The sequence below is a fragment of the Corvus kubaryi genome, unplaced genomic scaffold, assembly GCF_017639235.1.
Source record: "Corvus kubaryi isolate FWS band 111438036 unplaced genomic scaffold, C.kubaryi_AGA036_p1.0 65368, whole genome shotgun sequence".
Taxonomy (NCBI): domain Eukaryota; kingdom Metazoa; phylum Chordata; class Aves; order Passeriformes; family Corvidae; genus Corvus; species Corvus kubaryi.
The window spans coordinates 24,118-41,035 of record NW_024581949.1 but is presented as its reverse complement, the minus strand read 5'-3'; the positions used below and the strand labels follow the sequence as shown (position 1 = coordinate 41,035).

Here is a 16,918-nt window from a genome sequence, read left to right as displayed (position 1 = left end):
AGTATGTTCAAAAGTCTGCCTGAAAAAGTGCCAGTTTTCTGACTTTCTGAGAGAAAGGAGGCCAGGGACTGGATACTTGGCCATTTTCAAAAAGAACCATAATTCAGGACTTCCTTCAGGCATTTGCTTTCTACTGCATCAGTTTTACACTAAAATATTTCAAGTGTTTGATGCAAAGGCTGTGAAGATGCATTAAAACACAAGGGGACAATCATACTTCTCTTTTTTCTTCAATCAAACAAAATGCAAGTTTTAGTGCAGTTGGGTCTCAACCAAGAGCACACATTAGTTTGGCATGAAGGAAAGAGGCAATGAGGGATTGAGTTACAGGAAAGTCCTTCTGTTGAGCCTTCTACATTCCCTGTTCCTTCTTCTACCAAGGAATCCAGATCTCCGTCTCCAGGCCCTTCAGTCTCCTCCACCCACTCACAGGACTCATTCACAAGAACTGATTAACAGTAGTAATGATTGCTTTTTTCCAGTGAAGGCAATTAACTGCCTGTGCTTGTACAACCAGAAGTAATAGTTTTCTTCTCCCACTTGAAACTCCCTGTCCATATCTTCCATTCCCAGTCCAGCCCTGTCTGACAGTCCCTTCTTCCCTAGAGCTTCAAGATCCCCAGCTCAAAGTGTGGAGGGTAAGCCTTCTCCCCCAGTGCTGTACACCCAGCTGAATGTATAAAAACCCCACATCAGCTTGGCCAGGAGTCCTCAGTTCCACCTGCTGTTGGCTGCCATAAGTAATCTACCCAGCCCTCTTTATCAGCTTCTCACAGGGTCTCCCTGGCCCCTGCACTGAGTAGATAGAAAACAAAAGGAAACAAACCTATCCAAGGCTGCACTTGCCAAAATGATCAGAGGGATGAATTGTCTCTCCTATGAGAACAAGCTGAAAGAGGGTTTTTCAGCCTGGAAAAATAAAGTTCTGGGGAAACCTTACAGCAGCCTTTCAGTAGTTAAAGGGGGCTTATAGTATGGGGATAGACTTTTTTTACAAGGGCCTGTAGCAATAGGATGAGGGGTAATGATTTTAAACTAAACAAGGGTGGAGTCAGGCTAGATATAAGGAAAAAATGTTTTTACGATGACAGTGGTAAAACACTGAAACAAGTTACCCAGAGACATGGTGAGTTCCCCATTCCTGAAAACATTCACTGTCAGATTGGATGGGGCTCTAAGTAACCTGATCTGGTTGGAGATGTTCCTGCACATTGCAGGGGGAGTGGACTAGATGGTCTTTCAAGGCCCCTTCCAACCAAACCAGTCTATATTTTTATGAAAAATCTACCCATTAAACCTATGAAAGTTTAAAACTCAGGTATGCTAAAGGGGGAAAAAAAACCCACCATGTTTTTGTAAGGCGTAAAAAGAGAGGGATTTTTCTCCCTCCCCAGAGCTGCTCCCCCGTGTGTCTGAGATGCACTATCCCCCCACTTTAGGTCTTTGGAGATCTTAGGAGTGCTAATATTAGCCTTGTCCATGATCTCAGACTTAATTGAAAAAGGTTCTTGGTTATGAAAAGACATGTAGATTTTCCAGACCAGTAGTCAGCTAATTAGAAGAACTACCTTCCTTAAAAGAGAGGCAGCAATCAAGAGCTACAAAATGAATCAAGGCTGTTTCAGGTCAATGACTCCCAAGAGTTAAGGAGATTATGCCCACTTCTCATTCTAGACATCTGATCCAAAGGGACAGCCTTTGAGTCCTTGTGGCACTTACCTAATGCTAGACCACTTTCTCTACTGTGTAGTGAGCCAATTTCTTACATAGGACAACCTCACAAAGGGCCAGATTTTCTAAGTCCAAATGAAAATACTTCTACTTTGAGAGAGGGAGATGGATTACTGATCTCTAGCACTCTCTCGTAATTGCAGCCTTTTTGCAGAGTTTTCGAAAGAGCTTAAGAAATTCCCCACTACCTATAGGATTTAGTCACTTAACCTGCTTAAGTGTTTGTGAACATTTTGTTAGGTATCTGCCAAAAACTTGCAGTCTGGCCTTCCATCGCTCTTCATATGACTTTTGTCACATTCATTTTGAAAGAGTCCAATCTCTTCAAACCAAAGAGGCATAGGCAGAATGTTGTTGAATTTGCATTTGAGAGGCTATACAGCAAACTCCTGTGGGCCAGGAATATCTTATGTTTTACGGAATTTTATGGAATCCTTTCAATTCTCTTCCCAAGTATTTCCTCGCTCTTTCTTAAAAATTATTCTGATATATTGCTTATTGTACTGACTCTTCATATTTTCCCTAGAAGCTGTACATGTTTGAATAACAATGTAAAACCTAACAATCTGTTCATTCTGCAAGTCTACATAAAACATCCATTGGCGTGCAACAAATTCTAAACTGTAACAGAAGCTTTGGATGTTTTTTTTTTCCCTTCCTTGGAATTTCTGGCATGGCACAGCATAGTACTCCCATATGGTCCTGCAGTTGCCTATAAGAGCATAATTAACAGCACTAAGCTAAAATTCCTAATTTTAATATAACACTTAAGAAATTGCCTTAGAAAAATGGATTACATGCACTTCTTTTTTTTTCTACTGTCAAGCAAACATTTCAGATGTTTGTCTCACTTGTGTGTGTCTCACTTTCAGATCTTGTCTCACTTTGTGCTCCTGAACACCCACCAACACTTGTCTCTTCTGCCAGCTCTGAAGTAGTCTGATGCAAAAATAATACACTACATCACCACAGATTTTACCTGTTGATAGCATACAATTCTTTATCAAATTCAAGTTGAAAATTATTGCTTTATGTAGCATTTGTTGGAGTCTGGGCATGCAAACATGTTGCTAGAAAAATACATCAAACCTTAGTAAACCAAAATATACAGCATTTCTCAAAACTTAAAACCACTCAGCCATATCTTAGCTGGTGTAAATTGGCACAGATCCCCCTGAAGTCAGCAGTGCTGTGCCAGTACATCTAGTGTGTAGGGCTGGTCCACAGTCATTTCCTGACACTTCACAAAGGTATTTTCCTGTGTTGCTTTGCTTTTAATCTTATGCCAAGGATTTTCTTTTTCCAGGGTAGAAAGCCTGGATTTTTTAAATACACTATTAAATAAACATTGTTGAAAATGTCTGCAGTACCTTTTCAAAGCAGCGGGTGGCACTTGCAGAGCAGCAATGTTCTGCGGTTTAGCTTATTTTACAACAGTTGCTTTGTCCTTGTTGGCAAATGGGATTTCATGGGCTGTGGCATTTAGACCAAGTTCACTCTGACTGAACTGAATTATTTTGTCTGCCTGAAGTCTTTCCTGCCAACAGCAGCAGAGAAGAGTGTCAACACTTGTGGAAGAGAAGCACTACCTGCAGATTTCCTAATTCTGTGGTCATATCTGTGTAAATAAACTCAAAGAAACGTGGGAACCAAGACACAAGCTTTATTCATGGTTTAGTAGCAGCAGGTATTTTCCATCCAAAACCTTTTCATTCAGGAAATACTATTGGGAATTTGCTGACCTGCCACAGCAGTTTAAAGTAATGTGCAAGAATTCTTTAAGGTGTGTTGCTGAAAACATATTTTAATCAGATGCTATTAGGTGATTTCGGACATTGTCATATGCTAAAAAATAATGTTCTGTAGCAGAAAGCTGTATGGCACTGTGATTTCTGCATTGAGTGTACTTATAGGTGGCTTAGAGAAGTAAATAAATTAATAAATAAATGCTAATAAAGATGCACTGAGGGTGTTCTCACAGTACAGTGCAATCTGTAATAAAAAAACCCAGCAGGCTAAACAGATATACCCTAAAATAACCCCAGTAGAGTGTACTGTACTTACTTAATTTCACATTGTCTGATTGAGTAATGTCTTTTGTATGTTAACACTGCTTATAATTTCCTCTGCAACATTCAAGAACTCGGCAGGTATCACAAGTTTTAATTGCCAGTGTCATTCTACACCAGCATGAGGCATCCAGACATTATTAAACAAAACACTGATCATCAGCCCCATTTTCTGTTTGTACACTCCCACTGCATTTGCCTGGTGTGCTATGCAAATTTGGAAAATTAAATGGGAAGTAGTTTAGTTCATTTATCTAATACAGAAATAAGGATTCTAAAAATTCTATTCTAAAAATCTATAATAATGTTTGATTTTCTTCAGCATGCATATTGACATATGTGTGTTGTTACTTGACTGACTACTGACTCCTCTAAATATGAGAAATGGATCAATTGTGCTTATCTAAAAATATTTTCCTGTATTGCTTCTTCTGAAAGAACTCATGATAAATTCACCAGTGTTCTGCTGAAGGAAGGACTCCTGATTCCTAAAGAGAAAGGAGGACCATTATGTTCAAAAGTCATAATCCTTGGAAGTGCCTAGGTTGTTTTGTGAATTCCGTTTTGGACCACTGAGATCCCTAGGCACCGAACTCTAGGATCTCATATATGCCTATGTATTCCTGGATTAAAGAATGGTTACCTGGCTGCAACCTAAATTCCATCACAGTCCAGACACAGACAGGATTGTAAAAAAACCTTCCAAACTTCACCTAAGCTGCAGTTTCATTGGGTATGCTTAGACCAAGGTCAGTGCTCAAGAATGTCCTGTCTCGGCTGCAATTTTCACAGCTAGTCCTGAAAATAAGTGAAGGAAAAGTAAATGCACTCTGCATAAATAATGTGATGCAATACCCTGTTCTGATCCCTTTCTCCATTACTATGACTTCTTAGGCATGGAGGGGAACCATTTGAGGAGCAACTGAGGTCACTTGATCTTGATCTCTTCTACCTGAAAAAGGAGTGAGAGGAAACCTCATCAAAGTCTACAACTTCCTCATGACGAGGAGGGGAGGGGCAGGCACTGATCTCTTCTCTGTGGTGACCAGTGACAGGATCCAAGGGAATGGTCTGAAGTTGTGTCAGGGGAGGTTTGGATTGAATATTAGGAAATGGTTCTTCACCCAGGGGGTGGTTGAGCAGTGAACAGGCTCCCCGGGGAAGTGGTCACAGCACCAGCCTAACAGAGTTCAAGAAGCATTTGGGCAATACTCTGAGGCACCTGGTGTGACTCTTGGGGTGTCCTGTGCAGGGCCAGGAGTTGGACTTCATGATCCTTCCGGGTCCATTCCAACTCAGCATATCCTGTGATTCTATAGTCCTTATTTATTTGTTCAAGCATCGCTAAATAAAATTCATGAACAGCTTTGAAAATGCGAACAGAACGCAGTCTTTTCTCTCCCATCTTAGTGGCTCCAGACGTGCGCTCCTTCTACAGCTTCCCTTCATCTCTCTGGCTGATGCACCTCTGGCTCTGTGACAGCCAAATACCACAGTACAGCACTGTTCTTGCACAGCCCCAGCAGACAACTACAGCATTCATTGAAGGCATCAAGCACAGGGGATCAAACCATTTCCAGCTGGGACGGCAAAGGGATTTAGCAGTGTTTTTATGCAAAACATACACCACTGTCTCCTTTGTTAGTCTTGCTGCCTAGAGCGAGGCTTCAGCAGTCCCTGGTAGTGTGTAAGTAGCCCTTGTCCTAGATCTGCCAGCACCTTTTCTTTAGATATTCTTCTTCTTGCTGGCACTAGGTAGTTTAACATTTGGCTTGTAGCAGCACTAAGTGACTGCTCAACATCCTTGTGGAGTCTTTGGAAATTCACAGACTCCTCATTCCTGCTTTCCCAGGGCATGCTTCCTTGTTGATGACCTGGGTGAATTTCCTTGCTTGAGCCACAACCTTTAATGCCAAGGTGTTTTGTCACCTAATTTAAACACTGAAAAGAAGTGGTCTATGACAGATAAGGAGCTGTAGAAAATTTCAGGAAAATTTGCATGACTCAGCTTTTTTTACTGAGATCAGATGAGCAAGAACTAGAAATTTGGTAGAAAATTAATGTTTCCTATGTTTGAAATCTTTTCAATTTCTAAGATGCTAACAAGAATTGTTGTTAGAAATAAATGGACATAACACATTACTAGGCAGCACACTTTTTTTCTCTCTGATGTTTCATGTAGTTGCAGTTATTCTAAAGCATTTCTTTTTAAAAGGAAAAAAGAACTGAAACAAAACTTAGGAGTTTCCACCCTCATTATTCCCATAACCCTGAGCCCTAAAAAAATTATTAGCTGACATCTTGTAAAATAGGTGCTCCTGTGGTTTAGAAGCTTCTTTCTGCAATTCTGCTAAGGGAGAAAAGGTTACACAGGATTCCACTGACATTAATTTCATTGACATTAGAAAAAGAAAATATGTGAAAGAGTTGCCATTGCTTTCAGCATCATCAGTTATATCTAAATCCATAATAAAGTACAATGCTGATAAATTCACTAAACCTGTGTCAAGATACTGCAAATGAGTTAAAACCTACACAAATATGTTTCAATGTATGACATATTTATACCTACAGTATATTTTTTATAATGGTATGTTACTTCCCTGTCTGACCATTCAGGAGCCCCTCTAGTAGTCACTCTTCCATCACCTGAGCTGACCCCAAGGCCCCTTCACAGCTACACACCCCACATTTACACAGTCACACCAGGTTCCCTCATCAGGTCCACCCCAGGTTTCCCACAGCAGAGTCTCAGAAATTCAGATCCTTAAAATAATTTAATCTTGCTACAATAACTGAATAACAAAAGAGCAGCTCGAGCTTGGTGCCTCCACGGAGAGAGCCCAAGCAAAAGCACCCCGGACGTTTATACACTCACAGTGTAAGCAAGCTAAAGTCTGGAGTCATCAGCTCCTGCCATGTCTTTGAGTGCCACAGGTCCCTGTGTCCTTTGTTAGCCAAAGGGTCATCAGTTCACAGCCTCTTGCCTTGGGCTCGGGCTCCTGCACCTGCACCCCCAGAGCTCAACCTGCAGCTCACACTGCAGCTGCACAACCAGCTACCTGCACTGGATGTATTCCTCAACAGATATATCTCATACTATGATTTTCAGTTTATTTTTATGTTAAACATATACAGCCAATGGAAGTTTTTCTTGTTTATATTCAAATATTCTACAAGTTTATTACTCTTTCTGTAACCTTAACTGAAATTCCAGTACCTTATTTTCCAAACTACATTCTGAAGTGTTGCATACCTCATTTCTGTTTCCAAGTTGCAGGTTGTTAAGGAACCCCCAGATTCTCAAAACAGGGGTGTTTTCCATGTTATTACTTCTACAGGCTGTACAGAGATGGTCTAGGACATGAGAAAGGTTAAAGGGGCCACACTTGAAAGGGCAAGGGGTAGGAAAGGGATTGTAGCTTGCTGTTACAGTTGTGGTTTAAAAAGCAGTATCCATTTTATTCAGTACAGCCAGTATAATTAACAAGTTTTTAAGGTATTTTCTAGGCTTCTGTTTCTCTACAAAGTAAGATCTTACTGTGACCCAGAGTCAATATGAGTCTTGAGAGAAGTTCTAGCAAAATTATTTGTCAAATTACTCTGGATTTGAGCTAGTGTTTTAGAAAATTTAAAGAACATTTAAAGAAATGTGCTTAAAGATTCCATTTCAGATTGATCAAAACCAGGACACAGATTGCTAAGAGTTTTCCAAATCTCTCTCAACCATTTTCTTCAAGATAACAATCTCCAAACAGACAGATTTAAGTCTTACAGTGTGCCAGAGGCTTTCTGTTCATCACAGGTGCAATTCCTGAGCTAAATTCTTCAGCTATGGTTTGCTCCTTGATTTGCTATGTTTGTTAATCACTTGCTTGTTTTTTCATGTATCTCAGTCCTTTCCTTTTACATTCAGGAAGTCCTGTTCACAAGAAGATTCCTGAAACACTGTTCATGACCAGAGTCAAGCATAAGCATATTTTGCTCACCATATTTTTTCTCTGCATCTGTGGGAAAAAAAGACATTGAAATGATACATCTAAGCTTTGTTAGCTGGCTCTTTTGTACAATCAAGGCATCTCCAGAGTGTGATCCAGCCTAGTCAAAATCCAAAGTGGAGAAGGAGTAGCAAAATGGTGTGATTTGGCCAATTGGAGAAGGAAAGAAAGGTGTAGTAAATTAAATTTGTGCTAGCCAACAAAACTATCTGCTTCTTTCTACACAGAACTACCTAAGGATTAGGATTGGAAGGCCAAAAGATGTACATAAGCATTTTGGTTTTTTTCCCACCATCATTTTCATGCATTCAGCATCATAAGATGTAATTGGTCTGTCCGATACACATGCTATATTTTAAGACAATTAAAAAGTATGCTGTCTTTTTCTTAATTTTATAGCTCCGTAAATCTGTTTTCAGCATCAGAGCAAGAAACCTTCTGGAAAAAGAGACAGCAATCAATAAAATTCTAAGGTAAGAGTCAGATGTGATTTGATATTTTTTCGAGTGTCGTCTGATTTCTCACAGCCTTGTTTGTCACGAATGTTACTGGATGTGTAATATTCATAATAATGTATCCCTTTGTAGGACATCTGTTGCCTTCATCATTAAAGATATATTGCTCTTTGGCTATTTTATATGCTTGAACAGCAAAAAGAGAGGGATTGTAATTCTTCAGTATGTATTTGAATTGTGTCATGCAGAAAGATCATGTTTCAGCTCTTTTCACTTCTTCTTTCTAAATTAACCAAAACATGTCTCTTCATAAGGGGTGTTATTTTACCTAAAGAATTCCAGCCTGGTTCTTGCAAATGTCTGCACATAAACATTTGCAGGGATTGTGCACTAGAAAACATAGACTACAGCTAATCATATTCCATGTACGAAATGGACAGTGAAGATTTCCGAACTATGACTTCTGTAGAAGGATTTCCTGAATGTTTTAATAATGATCCATCCTTTTACATCAAGTAAGTACTCAGCACTGTAAGTGAATAATGCAAGCCTCAGTCTCCAAGACTCATTTCTGAAGTTATCACGTAGGTAACTCGGTGCTGCAGTTTTTCATGCCACTGTTGGTTTTACATTAGAATGACTGTTCTCAATATAAGGTGCATTATTAATGCAAACAATGTATAGGTCACTTTTTTTAATATTTATATTAACATTTTATCAGTGAGAGGTCCCAGGCAAATACACAGTATCAACAGGAATAACTGATCTGAAATGTACAGATTAAGTAAGGCAATGTTTTATGAGGAGCAGTGAACTAGGGGTTCAGTGTGAGTTCTGAATTTTCAAGTTTCTTGAATACCATTTGAGAAGTTTTACAGCTCTGGTTCTTCTTAATGCTCTATAAGAATGCAGCACAGGGAGAACTTTAGAAATTAATGTGAAACTTTTTCTGTCTTTAAACCCATGTAATGACAACATAAAAAATCACTGATTCAAATGAATACTCATTGTAAAAATATCAGTGATAAATGTAAATGCAATACCATAAGTATTCAATCTTAACAAAATTTAGTGCACTATTTGTAAGCATTTCTTTCAGTTGTGTGCCTTGATTTTACAGGAATTACTGTTACAGATAGATTAAGCAAAATACTTTTAAAAATGCAGGTTTAGATATGGGCATCCTCACAGCATTTCAGTAAAACATTTGTAATGAAATTCTGTGTTATATGAGAACTGTGAAATGTTATTGATGCCTCCAGGGTTACACAAGTGTCAGGTTTTTTGGTGTGTTTCATACACTGAACTGCAGAGAAAAAAACGTAGACAAAGGAAAAAACCCTACTTTTACATATTTAAATTTTTTTTTTAAAAACCCTGATATTGTAAGAGTTCCATTCTTTCTTAGATAGGAGAAAAAAATTAAATCCTGGAAGCTGAAATTCAGAATTCTCCCATCTGCACAGAACTTTCACCTTTTCAGGAGCAGTCTGAAACAGTGGGAGGATAATCCAAGCAAACCATTGAACTTCACTAAGTTCTCAGAGTTACAAGGACAGAACCAGAAATCAATCCTGCCAGTTTCAATCCTGCTGGATTCCACTTGGTCCTTCAGATCATGGCTTCTGCCAAAGTCTCGTGTGTAAAAGGACTTCTCATCAATTCACCTGAGTTCCTCTGAAAAAAAATTTCAGAGGCAGAAGAATAAAGTTTTCATTTACTAATCTAGTATTTTATTTTTAATTATCTATTTACTCTGTTAATTTAATCTACATTTACTGAATTTTCTAATCTATTTCCCGGATCATCAGCAATGAACTTTGAGAAACAGAAAAGGAGAGAACTTCTGTCAAGTAAGAAAAACATGGATCGCATGTCCTCTAATGCTTTCTTGAGCTGCTTGTAAGTCATTTACGAAGAGTCTTACTGTCCTCCTGAGAAAAAGAATAAATACTGTTTATTGTTCCTTGTAATTGCCTCAAAATTGTTACATAAGCTCTGATCTATGACACTTGCAATGCATCTGTTCCAGCATAAGAAAACTGTGTTCACGGCATATCTGGTGGGCAAACTGATAGAGAGCATTGCCAGTGATGTGCTTGACTGGTCCTGAGCACTACCAGTGTTCCCACTGTTGATTATGGGGAGTTTTACAAACAGGTAAATTCAAACTCTCAACATGAGAGATTTTTGTTCTTATTTTTGCTTTAGTTGTAAGTGCTGTAAACTCCTTCATAAAATTAGGTGACTTTCAGCTACTCAGAGTATCTGACAAAAGAAGAAACAGCATTTATGCCAAAAACAATAAGAGATAACTCAGAATGTCACTTCTGAAAAGATAGCTTCTAGCATCATTTTAATTTTTCATCTACCTGAATTAAGAAGCATTTATCTAAGGCAATACCTCTATGTAAGTAAAGCTGCCCGTGGGCAACTTCAACTTGATAAAATTGCTATGATGAAAGGGTATTTTAAGTCTGTTCTAACCTAAGTCCACCTCTGACCTTTCCCCCCCACACTTTTTAAACCTTGCCAAATTATTTTTTAATCAAATTGTGAATGTTTCAATATAACCAACTGTATAGAAGGACTGTGCATTACACATAGGTACCTTCATGTCTCTCTTGTGTATCCTTCTCTATCCAAACCTCATTTTTCCCTTTTATATGCTGAACTGCAGCTTGACATCTTCTTCCCCAAGAGGAGGAAGAAGGACATCAATAGCCCTTGACCACCAAGAGAGACAGATCATGCACTCCTGGGTGTCTCACCTGCTCATCTGGTGTTACATTCTGCAGGAAAACTGATCTCTTGGGTCTCTTTGTTTCCTGCAGCTTTCTGGGTCTCTTTGTTTTCCTGCAGCTTTCTTGCCACACCCCCAGGGAAGTATCTCATTTCTAACCATCCTTGTTTAGAAACCAACCTTCACCTTGCCTCCTTTAGGTCTTTGTGCAATTAGGCATGGGAACCAAGTCAAGCATGTAGCAACTACTGTCCTGGTACTTTGACTCTGATCAGTTCTTTGCATCTGACACTGCCAGTGTCAGAGCAAGAAGGCCTTAACTCTTCACATAAATCCAATCTGAGGTGAGGTCTTCAACCATGAAAAATGAAATAAAGTAGAAGTGAGTTAGAGACAGTTAGAACAACTTTTTCAAAACAAGATCCCATTTAATAGTGCCTCTGAATTGCAAACGGCTCCATTCCTTTCTGAAAATTACAATGCATTTCCCTCAGCAGCAATAACCACTTCTAGCAAATTTACTTTCTCCTATATATCTTCAGTGCTTCACACTTTTCTCTCACTCTGCATTGCTGTGAGCACTGCTTCTCTTAAAAGCAAGTTTTGTGCCTGTGGTTCTTCTGACCCTCATTCCTTGCTCGATCGTTATCTACAAATGGGGTCTAGTCCTTTATTAGTCCCACTGGCTTTCTGAAGTAGAGAGAGTAGAGCAGGTCCAGTCAAAATGTTGAGTATAAATCACTTCATTCTCTCCAGTGCTGAGGATAAGTTGTAAACAGCACAGAATGGTGGGGAAAATGAGCAAATTAAAAGTAGTCTCACATAGTCCAAAATATAATCAAAGTGTCAATAGTGCAAAACCTCATTCTGGTCTCCATTAAACTGTGCTTCACAGAATCAGAGAATGGTAGAGATTGGAAGGGACCTCTGGAGGTCATCTGGTCCAATCTTCCTGCTCAAGCAGGACCACCCAGAACAAGTGGCTCAGCACCACATCCAGACACTTTTTGAATATCTCTACAATGCATATATATAAAACATATTTTGTGACAGGTTGGGAAACTGTTTTTTTTTTTTTTTTTTCAATGGGCAGCTTTTTATTTGCTGTTCATTACAGCTGATGCTATAATCAAACTGTAAACTGATGCTAGAGGTGTGCAATAGGATTTTCACTGTTCTAGACAAGATTTGTCTGATGTGTTTCCTGGGCCTGAGGGAGTAGCATAACTCATGCTTAAGTGGAATGTTCAGTTTCATAAACAACTAACTGAATGCAATGCATTTATCTTTTGTTTGAAACTAAGACTGCCATGGGGGAGGGCGGGGAGGGAGGAAGGGAGAGAGGGAAGAAAGAATTGCTTGAATTAAGTATCCTATTCTAGTTTGTTAATATGTTAGAAGATAATTCAGACTTTGTTCGTACAAGTATTTCTGCAAAATACAGTGATTTCTAGGAAAGCTATAAATTTATCTCTAAATAAAAGTCTCTCTGAACACTAGTACAGAGAATGAGCAAAGATATTTTCCAACCTAAATGATTCTCTGATTCTATGATCCTAGAAGATATACCTTTGGTACCCTCTATTAGAAATTTGCCTGTGTTAAATAACTGACTTGTATTAGTTAGTTCTGAATCACTTGCAACAAATTTATTGGCATATATTTTATGTTTTCTCTCTTAAGAGTATGAGTTCTTTCTTTGTAACTTTGAGGGTTTGACCCCATGCATTTCTCAGAACAAATGTTTCAGGTAAGTTCCATTGATGATTGTTGTCATCCAGTGAAAAATCCAGACTTAGTCACCACCTTCCTAAATCTCTACGAATGTATGCCATGACTGAATTTCACCTGCCTGATGCAAAGACAAACAAAAAGAAATGCTGCAATGCACATGTCCATTGGTAAGAAGTTACTCTGTTTTATGGGGTTTGTGCCAAATGAACACCATGTTATGGATCACTGCAAAGCACAATTGTGGAGTTATTGGGCTATGGAGTCTCCAAAACTGCAGGTATGGAATTGATCCCATTTTGAGAGAGGTGGTAGACTGGATGCCCACTTGAGGTTTCTTCTTCTGCATTGCTTTTATTGATTCTTCTACAGTCCAATAAAAATTGTTATTATACTCCTGTGAGAGGAGAAGCTTAAACAGCAAGGCAAGAATGACAATCAAGAATAAAAATTGCTAAAGGAAAGTAAGTCTCCTGCCATAGCTCAACTGCCTGAGCAGTCACTAAAGAAAATAAGTGACTGGGTTTTTTGCTTTAGAGACATATGGAAGGAAACAAGAAAAAACATGGAAAAGAAAAAAACTGACTTAGCCAAGTTGCATTAATAATCCATTTTATTTCACCAGGCAGATTCAGATTTCTTTAAAAAATAGTATCTTTTTCCCCCAAAGAACAGTAGTGTGGCTGTGGTGAAAATGTGCATTGTGCTTGCTATTCAAAAAGTGCCTTATTAAATTAAATTTATAAATGAACGAAAGAAACTCTACAATGCCTCTCAAGTGGATTCCCTGTGAATCTTAGGCTGTCACATTTAGCTATATATTCCAGGTTAGATGGAATTATAATGAGAGCATAGAAAGATTTAGTAAGGATAGAGAGTCATAGAGAGTGACAACAGTGCTGAATGAGGCTGATAACTACACTGAAGTGCACCACACTACTGAGGCTTCAGTGTGAGCACGTTTCAGGGAGAACAAAAGTACACAGCAATATATGCAGTTGCTACCGTTACTACATAAATACTCACTCATTAAAATAATACAGAAAAAAACCCCAAATCAGTGTTACACTGGAATGCAGGATGAGTAAATACTTGTTGTGGAAAGGATGCCTGACTTAAAAATCCAAGCGTGTGCCACATGCTTACCCTCTGCAAGAGATCTCCAAATTTTCATTAAAGGTATGGTATTTTGAAGTATTGATCAAAACCTTTAACATTTTACATTTGGTCAAAGAATGTTATGTGAACACTCTGTTCACGACTTATTTTTCAGGAATTCCAAAGCATGAAATAGTTTGAAGGACTTCAGAAATGTGGACCTCCTAATTGGTTGCAGGTAATACAAACTATGTGGTACAAGCTATGTGGTATTGCAGTATTGTCTTGTTCTGTGTGATCTTCACCTGGCTTTCTGGTAACCTAAAAAATTGCATTTTCTCTTTCAGGATACTTTATTACATTTGCACTTTTCAAGACATATTTGGAGCATGTGGTTTGCAGCTGCTGAATGGTGTTCAGAGTTCTGCAAGGTGAGTACAAAGTCCAGAAGCTTGACATATTTATTTTCTTTTCTCTTCTCCTTTGTTTCATACCTTCCTTATTCCTCCACAAGTGAAAGTGAACCTATCTAATATTTCAGAGGAGTAGTATAGGAAGATGAAAAGGGCAATTTTAGCTAAAAAGGGTAATTTTGCCTCTCTTGTTTGAAGAAAGATCAAAATATTCTGACCAGCTACAGTTACATAAAAATGTATCAAGGCAAGAAAAACATTTTTTTAAACTCCAATTTTCAAACCACATAGGACTGATTTTTTAACACTGTGGCACACTGATTGTGCCTGGTTTGGGATTCAACTCCAGGCAGCCAAATCTGCCTGTGAGCTAAGGGATGAACTCTACCATCTAGTTGACAGAGCTGTAATCAATAAAGGTTATGGAGCCCGGTGAGATCTTCAGCTGACTGCTTTGTCTTTAGATGCCCACTTTATGGTTAGTTTAATACCTTCCAAACATCATTAATTAAATTAACTGACCAAGCATTCAATGAATTTGTTCACATATGGACATACAGTAATGTGTGGGATGCCAGAGGATGTCCAAAACATCCTCTGGAAGATGGCAGGTAATATAGAAGTTTATAGGTGTATTGTACCCTGCTGGAGCAAGGCAAAACACTCAAAGGCATGGCAGGTGGTGCTGGCCACCTCTGTCCAACCAATTTAATTGAGTCCTACATCTCCATTGGCCGTGAGTTGGCTAAAGGCCTGCACACGTGGCTCACAGGCAGGCACTGAGAGTAAGCACATACATGTACATGTCTAAAGTGAGAACATAAACCCTACTGCAGACTTTAAAAGTGGCAACTCTGCAATTCTGAAAAATTTATGGCACCTGCCATCTTTTTCAAATGTCCCCAAAGATCTGCAACTCTAGGTGTCTAAGCAGCTGAAAAATATCCAGATTCTGAGTCAAAAGGATAACTAAGCGTGGCTTTTACTAAGAGTTCATACAAGGAAGATTAACTCCCATGGCACTAATTCCCATGAAGTGGAGAATGCCAGGAGAGAGGCTGTCAAAAGTAGACAAGGCCTTTTCAGCACAACATCTTTTCCTCTGGAAATACAAAAAAGTCTCTTTGGAGTTACTTGATAAAAATTTCTGATCTCTGTGCTAAACAACTAGTATTTCATTATTTCTCTGTTGACTTCAGAAGAGCTGCAGGGCTTCCAGAGGTAATGAAAATGAGGCAATGGATATAAATGCTAAATATAGATTTAGGAATCTAACTTAGAGCTCATAAACAATACTAAGCCTTTCTACAGGTGTTACTCTTTATGCATGCCCATTCTGCCATAGTATGCCCGTAGTATATGACTATGTCTATTTCATAATATTATTAATAATCAAATAAGCCATCTCGTTCATTATTCAGGTAAAGAATTTATTGCTTGAGCCTTTAAAGTTTTCTTTTATTATGGACACTAAGTGTTTATGCAACTTGGAATTCAAGTTTCTGTGTACAAGAACATGAAAAGTTTATGAACAAGTTACTTTTTGATGTCAAGAAAATAATTTTTAGCTGTTAAAAGCAGAGCATAATAATTTATATCTACAGGGGGAAAAAGAAATAAGTTACCCTCTTTGCCACACCAAGAAGCCTCTATAGAGAAGGCAGACCCCAGAACTTTTCATTGTCTCTGCTGGGAAAAACTGGATTTTAATTTTAATGGAGTTAGATAGGATCTATTTTTAGGATATAATTGTTTTCTTTTTTGCCTTTTTTTTCAATCAAAAATTGCAAAGGTATTCAAATATCTCAGTTGCTTTCAGACAGTGTTATGTGGTATCATCCTCCACAGTATAATGCTTAAAATCCTTTGGTATTAAAATGTTCATGATTTATCTAAGATGAGCTGTGTTTTATAAGACATGCAGTAATTTTCTTATGTGTCATGATGCTTTAGTGCAGTGTAGTGTAATCTAATGCTTTCTATAACAAGTGTAGCACAATGTATTTTTCTAGCATGCTAATCTGATTGGCAGTGGTGACACTGACAAGCATTTTAATGTTCTCATTTTTGTTCCAGATATCACTTTGCATTGCTGCTTGTATCATTTTTATGTGTTTAAATCCAAAAGATGAAGAAAAAAGTGGAGAAGAGTGAAAAACAAAGCCACAGTGGGGAAAGAACATGCCATGGACACCTTCTACCATCAAGCATGGTCATTCCATGCTGTCAAGGCATTTATCTAAGCCTTACAGTAGACTGGCAAATAGAGTGGTTACACAAAGAGCATATAGTTTTTTTCATCTTTTCAGAAAAAATGAAGATTCAGTTCAATAAAAAGTATGGAATATTACCAGCTGGGTCTTGTGTTTTTCTAAATGGTCTCATAACACAAAATGAGCAATAAGGAGTGTACAGTGTAAACTTCAAATTGAATCATTCTGGAAAGTTAAAATATGTTTCCAGTGTTGAAATTCCATTTCTCAGCCATCAGAGGGATCTGTGTGAGCTCTTTTATTGGAAACCTTTTCTTTTCTTAAGCAAATCAATTTCATTGTAGCCATCGAGATAAAGATACGTATGCTCTGTTCAGCTGTGGCAAGCTTACTGGCCAACAAATACTCATTTCTGCCAAAATGTGTAAAATGTGTTTCCCAAAATTAAGCAAAAAACAAAATGAACC

General features: G+C 38.3%; 1 protein-coding gene across 1 annotated transcript in view; it reads left to right on the top strand.

The window, feature by feature from the left end:
• The window catches only part of LOC121673373 (sodium leak channel non-selective protein-like), a gene marked incomplete at both ends in the record, with an annotated part of 49,175 nt that overhangs the window by 8,148 nt on the left and 24,109 nt on the right, over positions 1-16,918 (top strand). Inside the window, one exon of the mRNA XM_042046634.1 lies at positions 8,198-8,271. Coding sequence (XP_041902568.1) covers positions 8,198-8,271 — 74 coding nt within the window. The remainder of the gene's footprint in view (positions 1-8,197; positions 8,272-16,918) is intronic.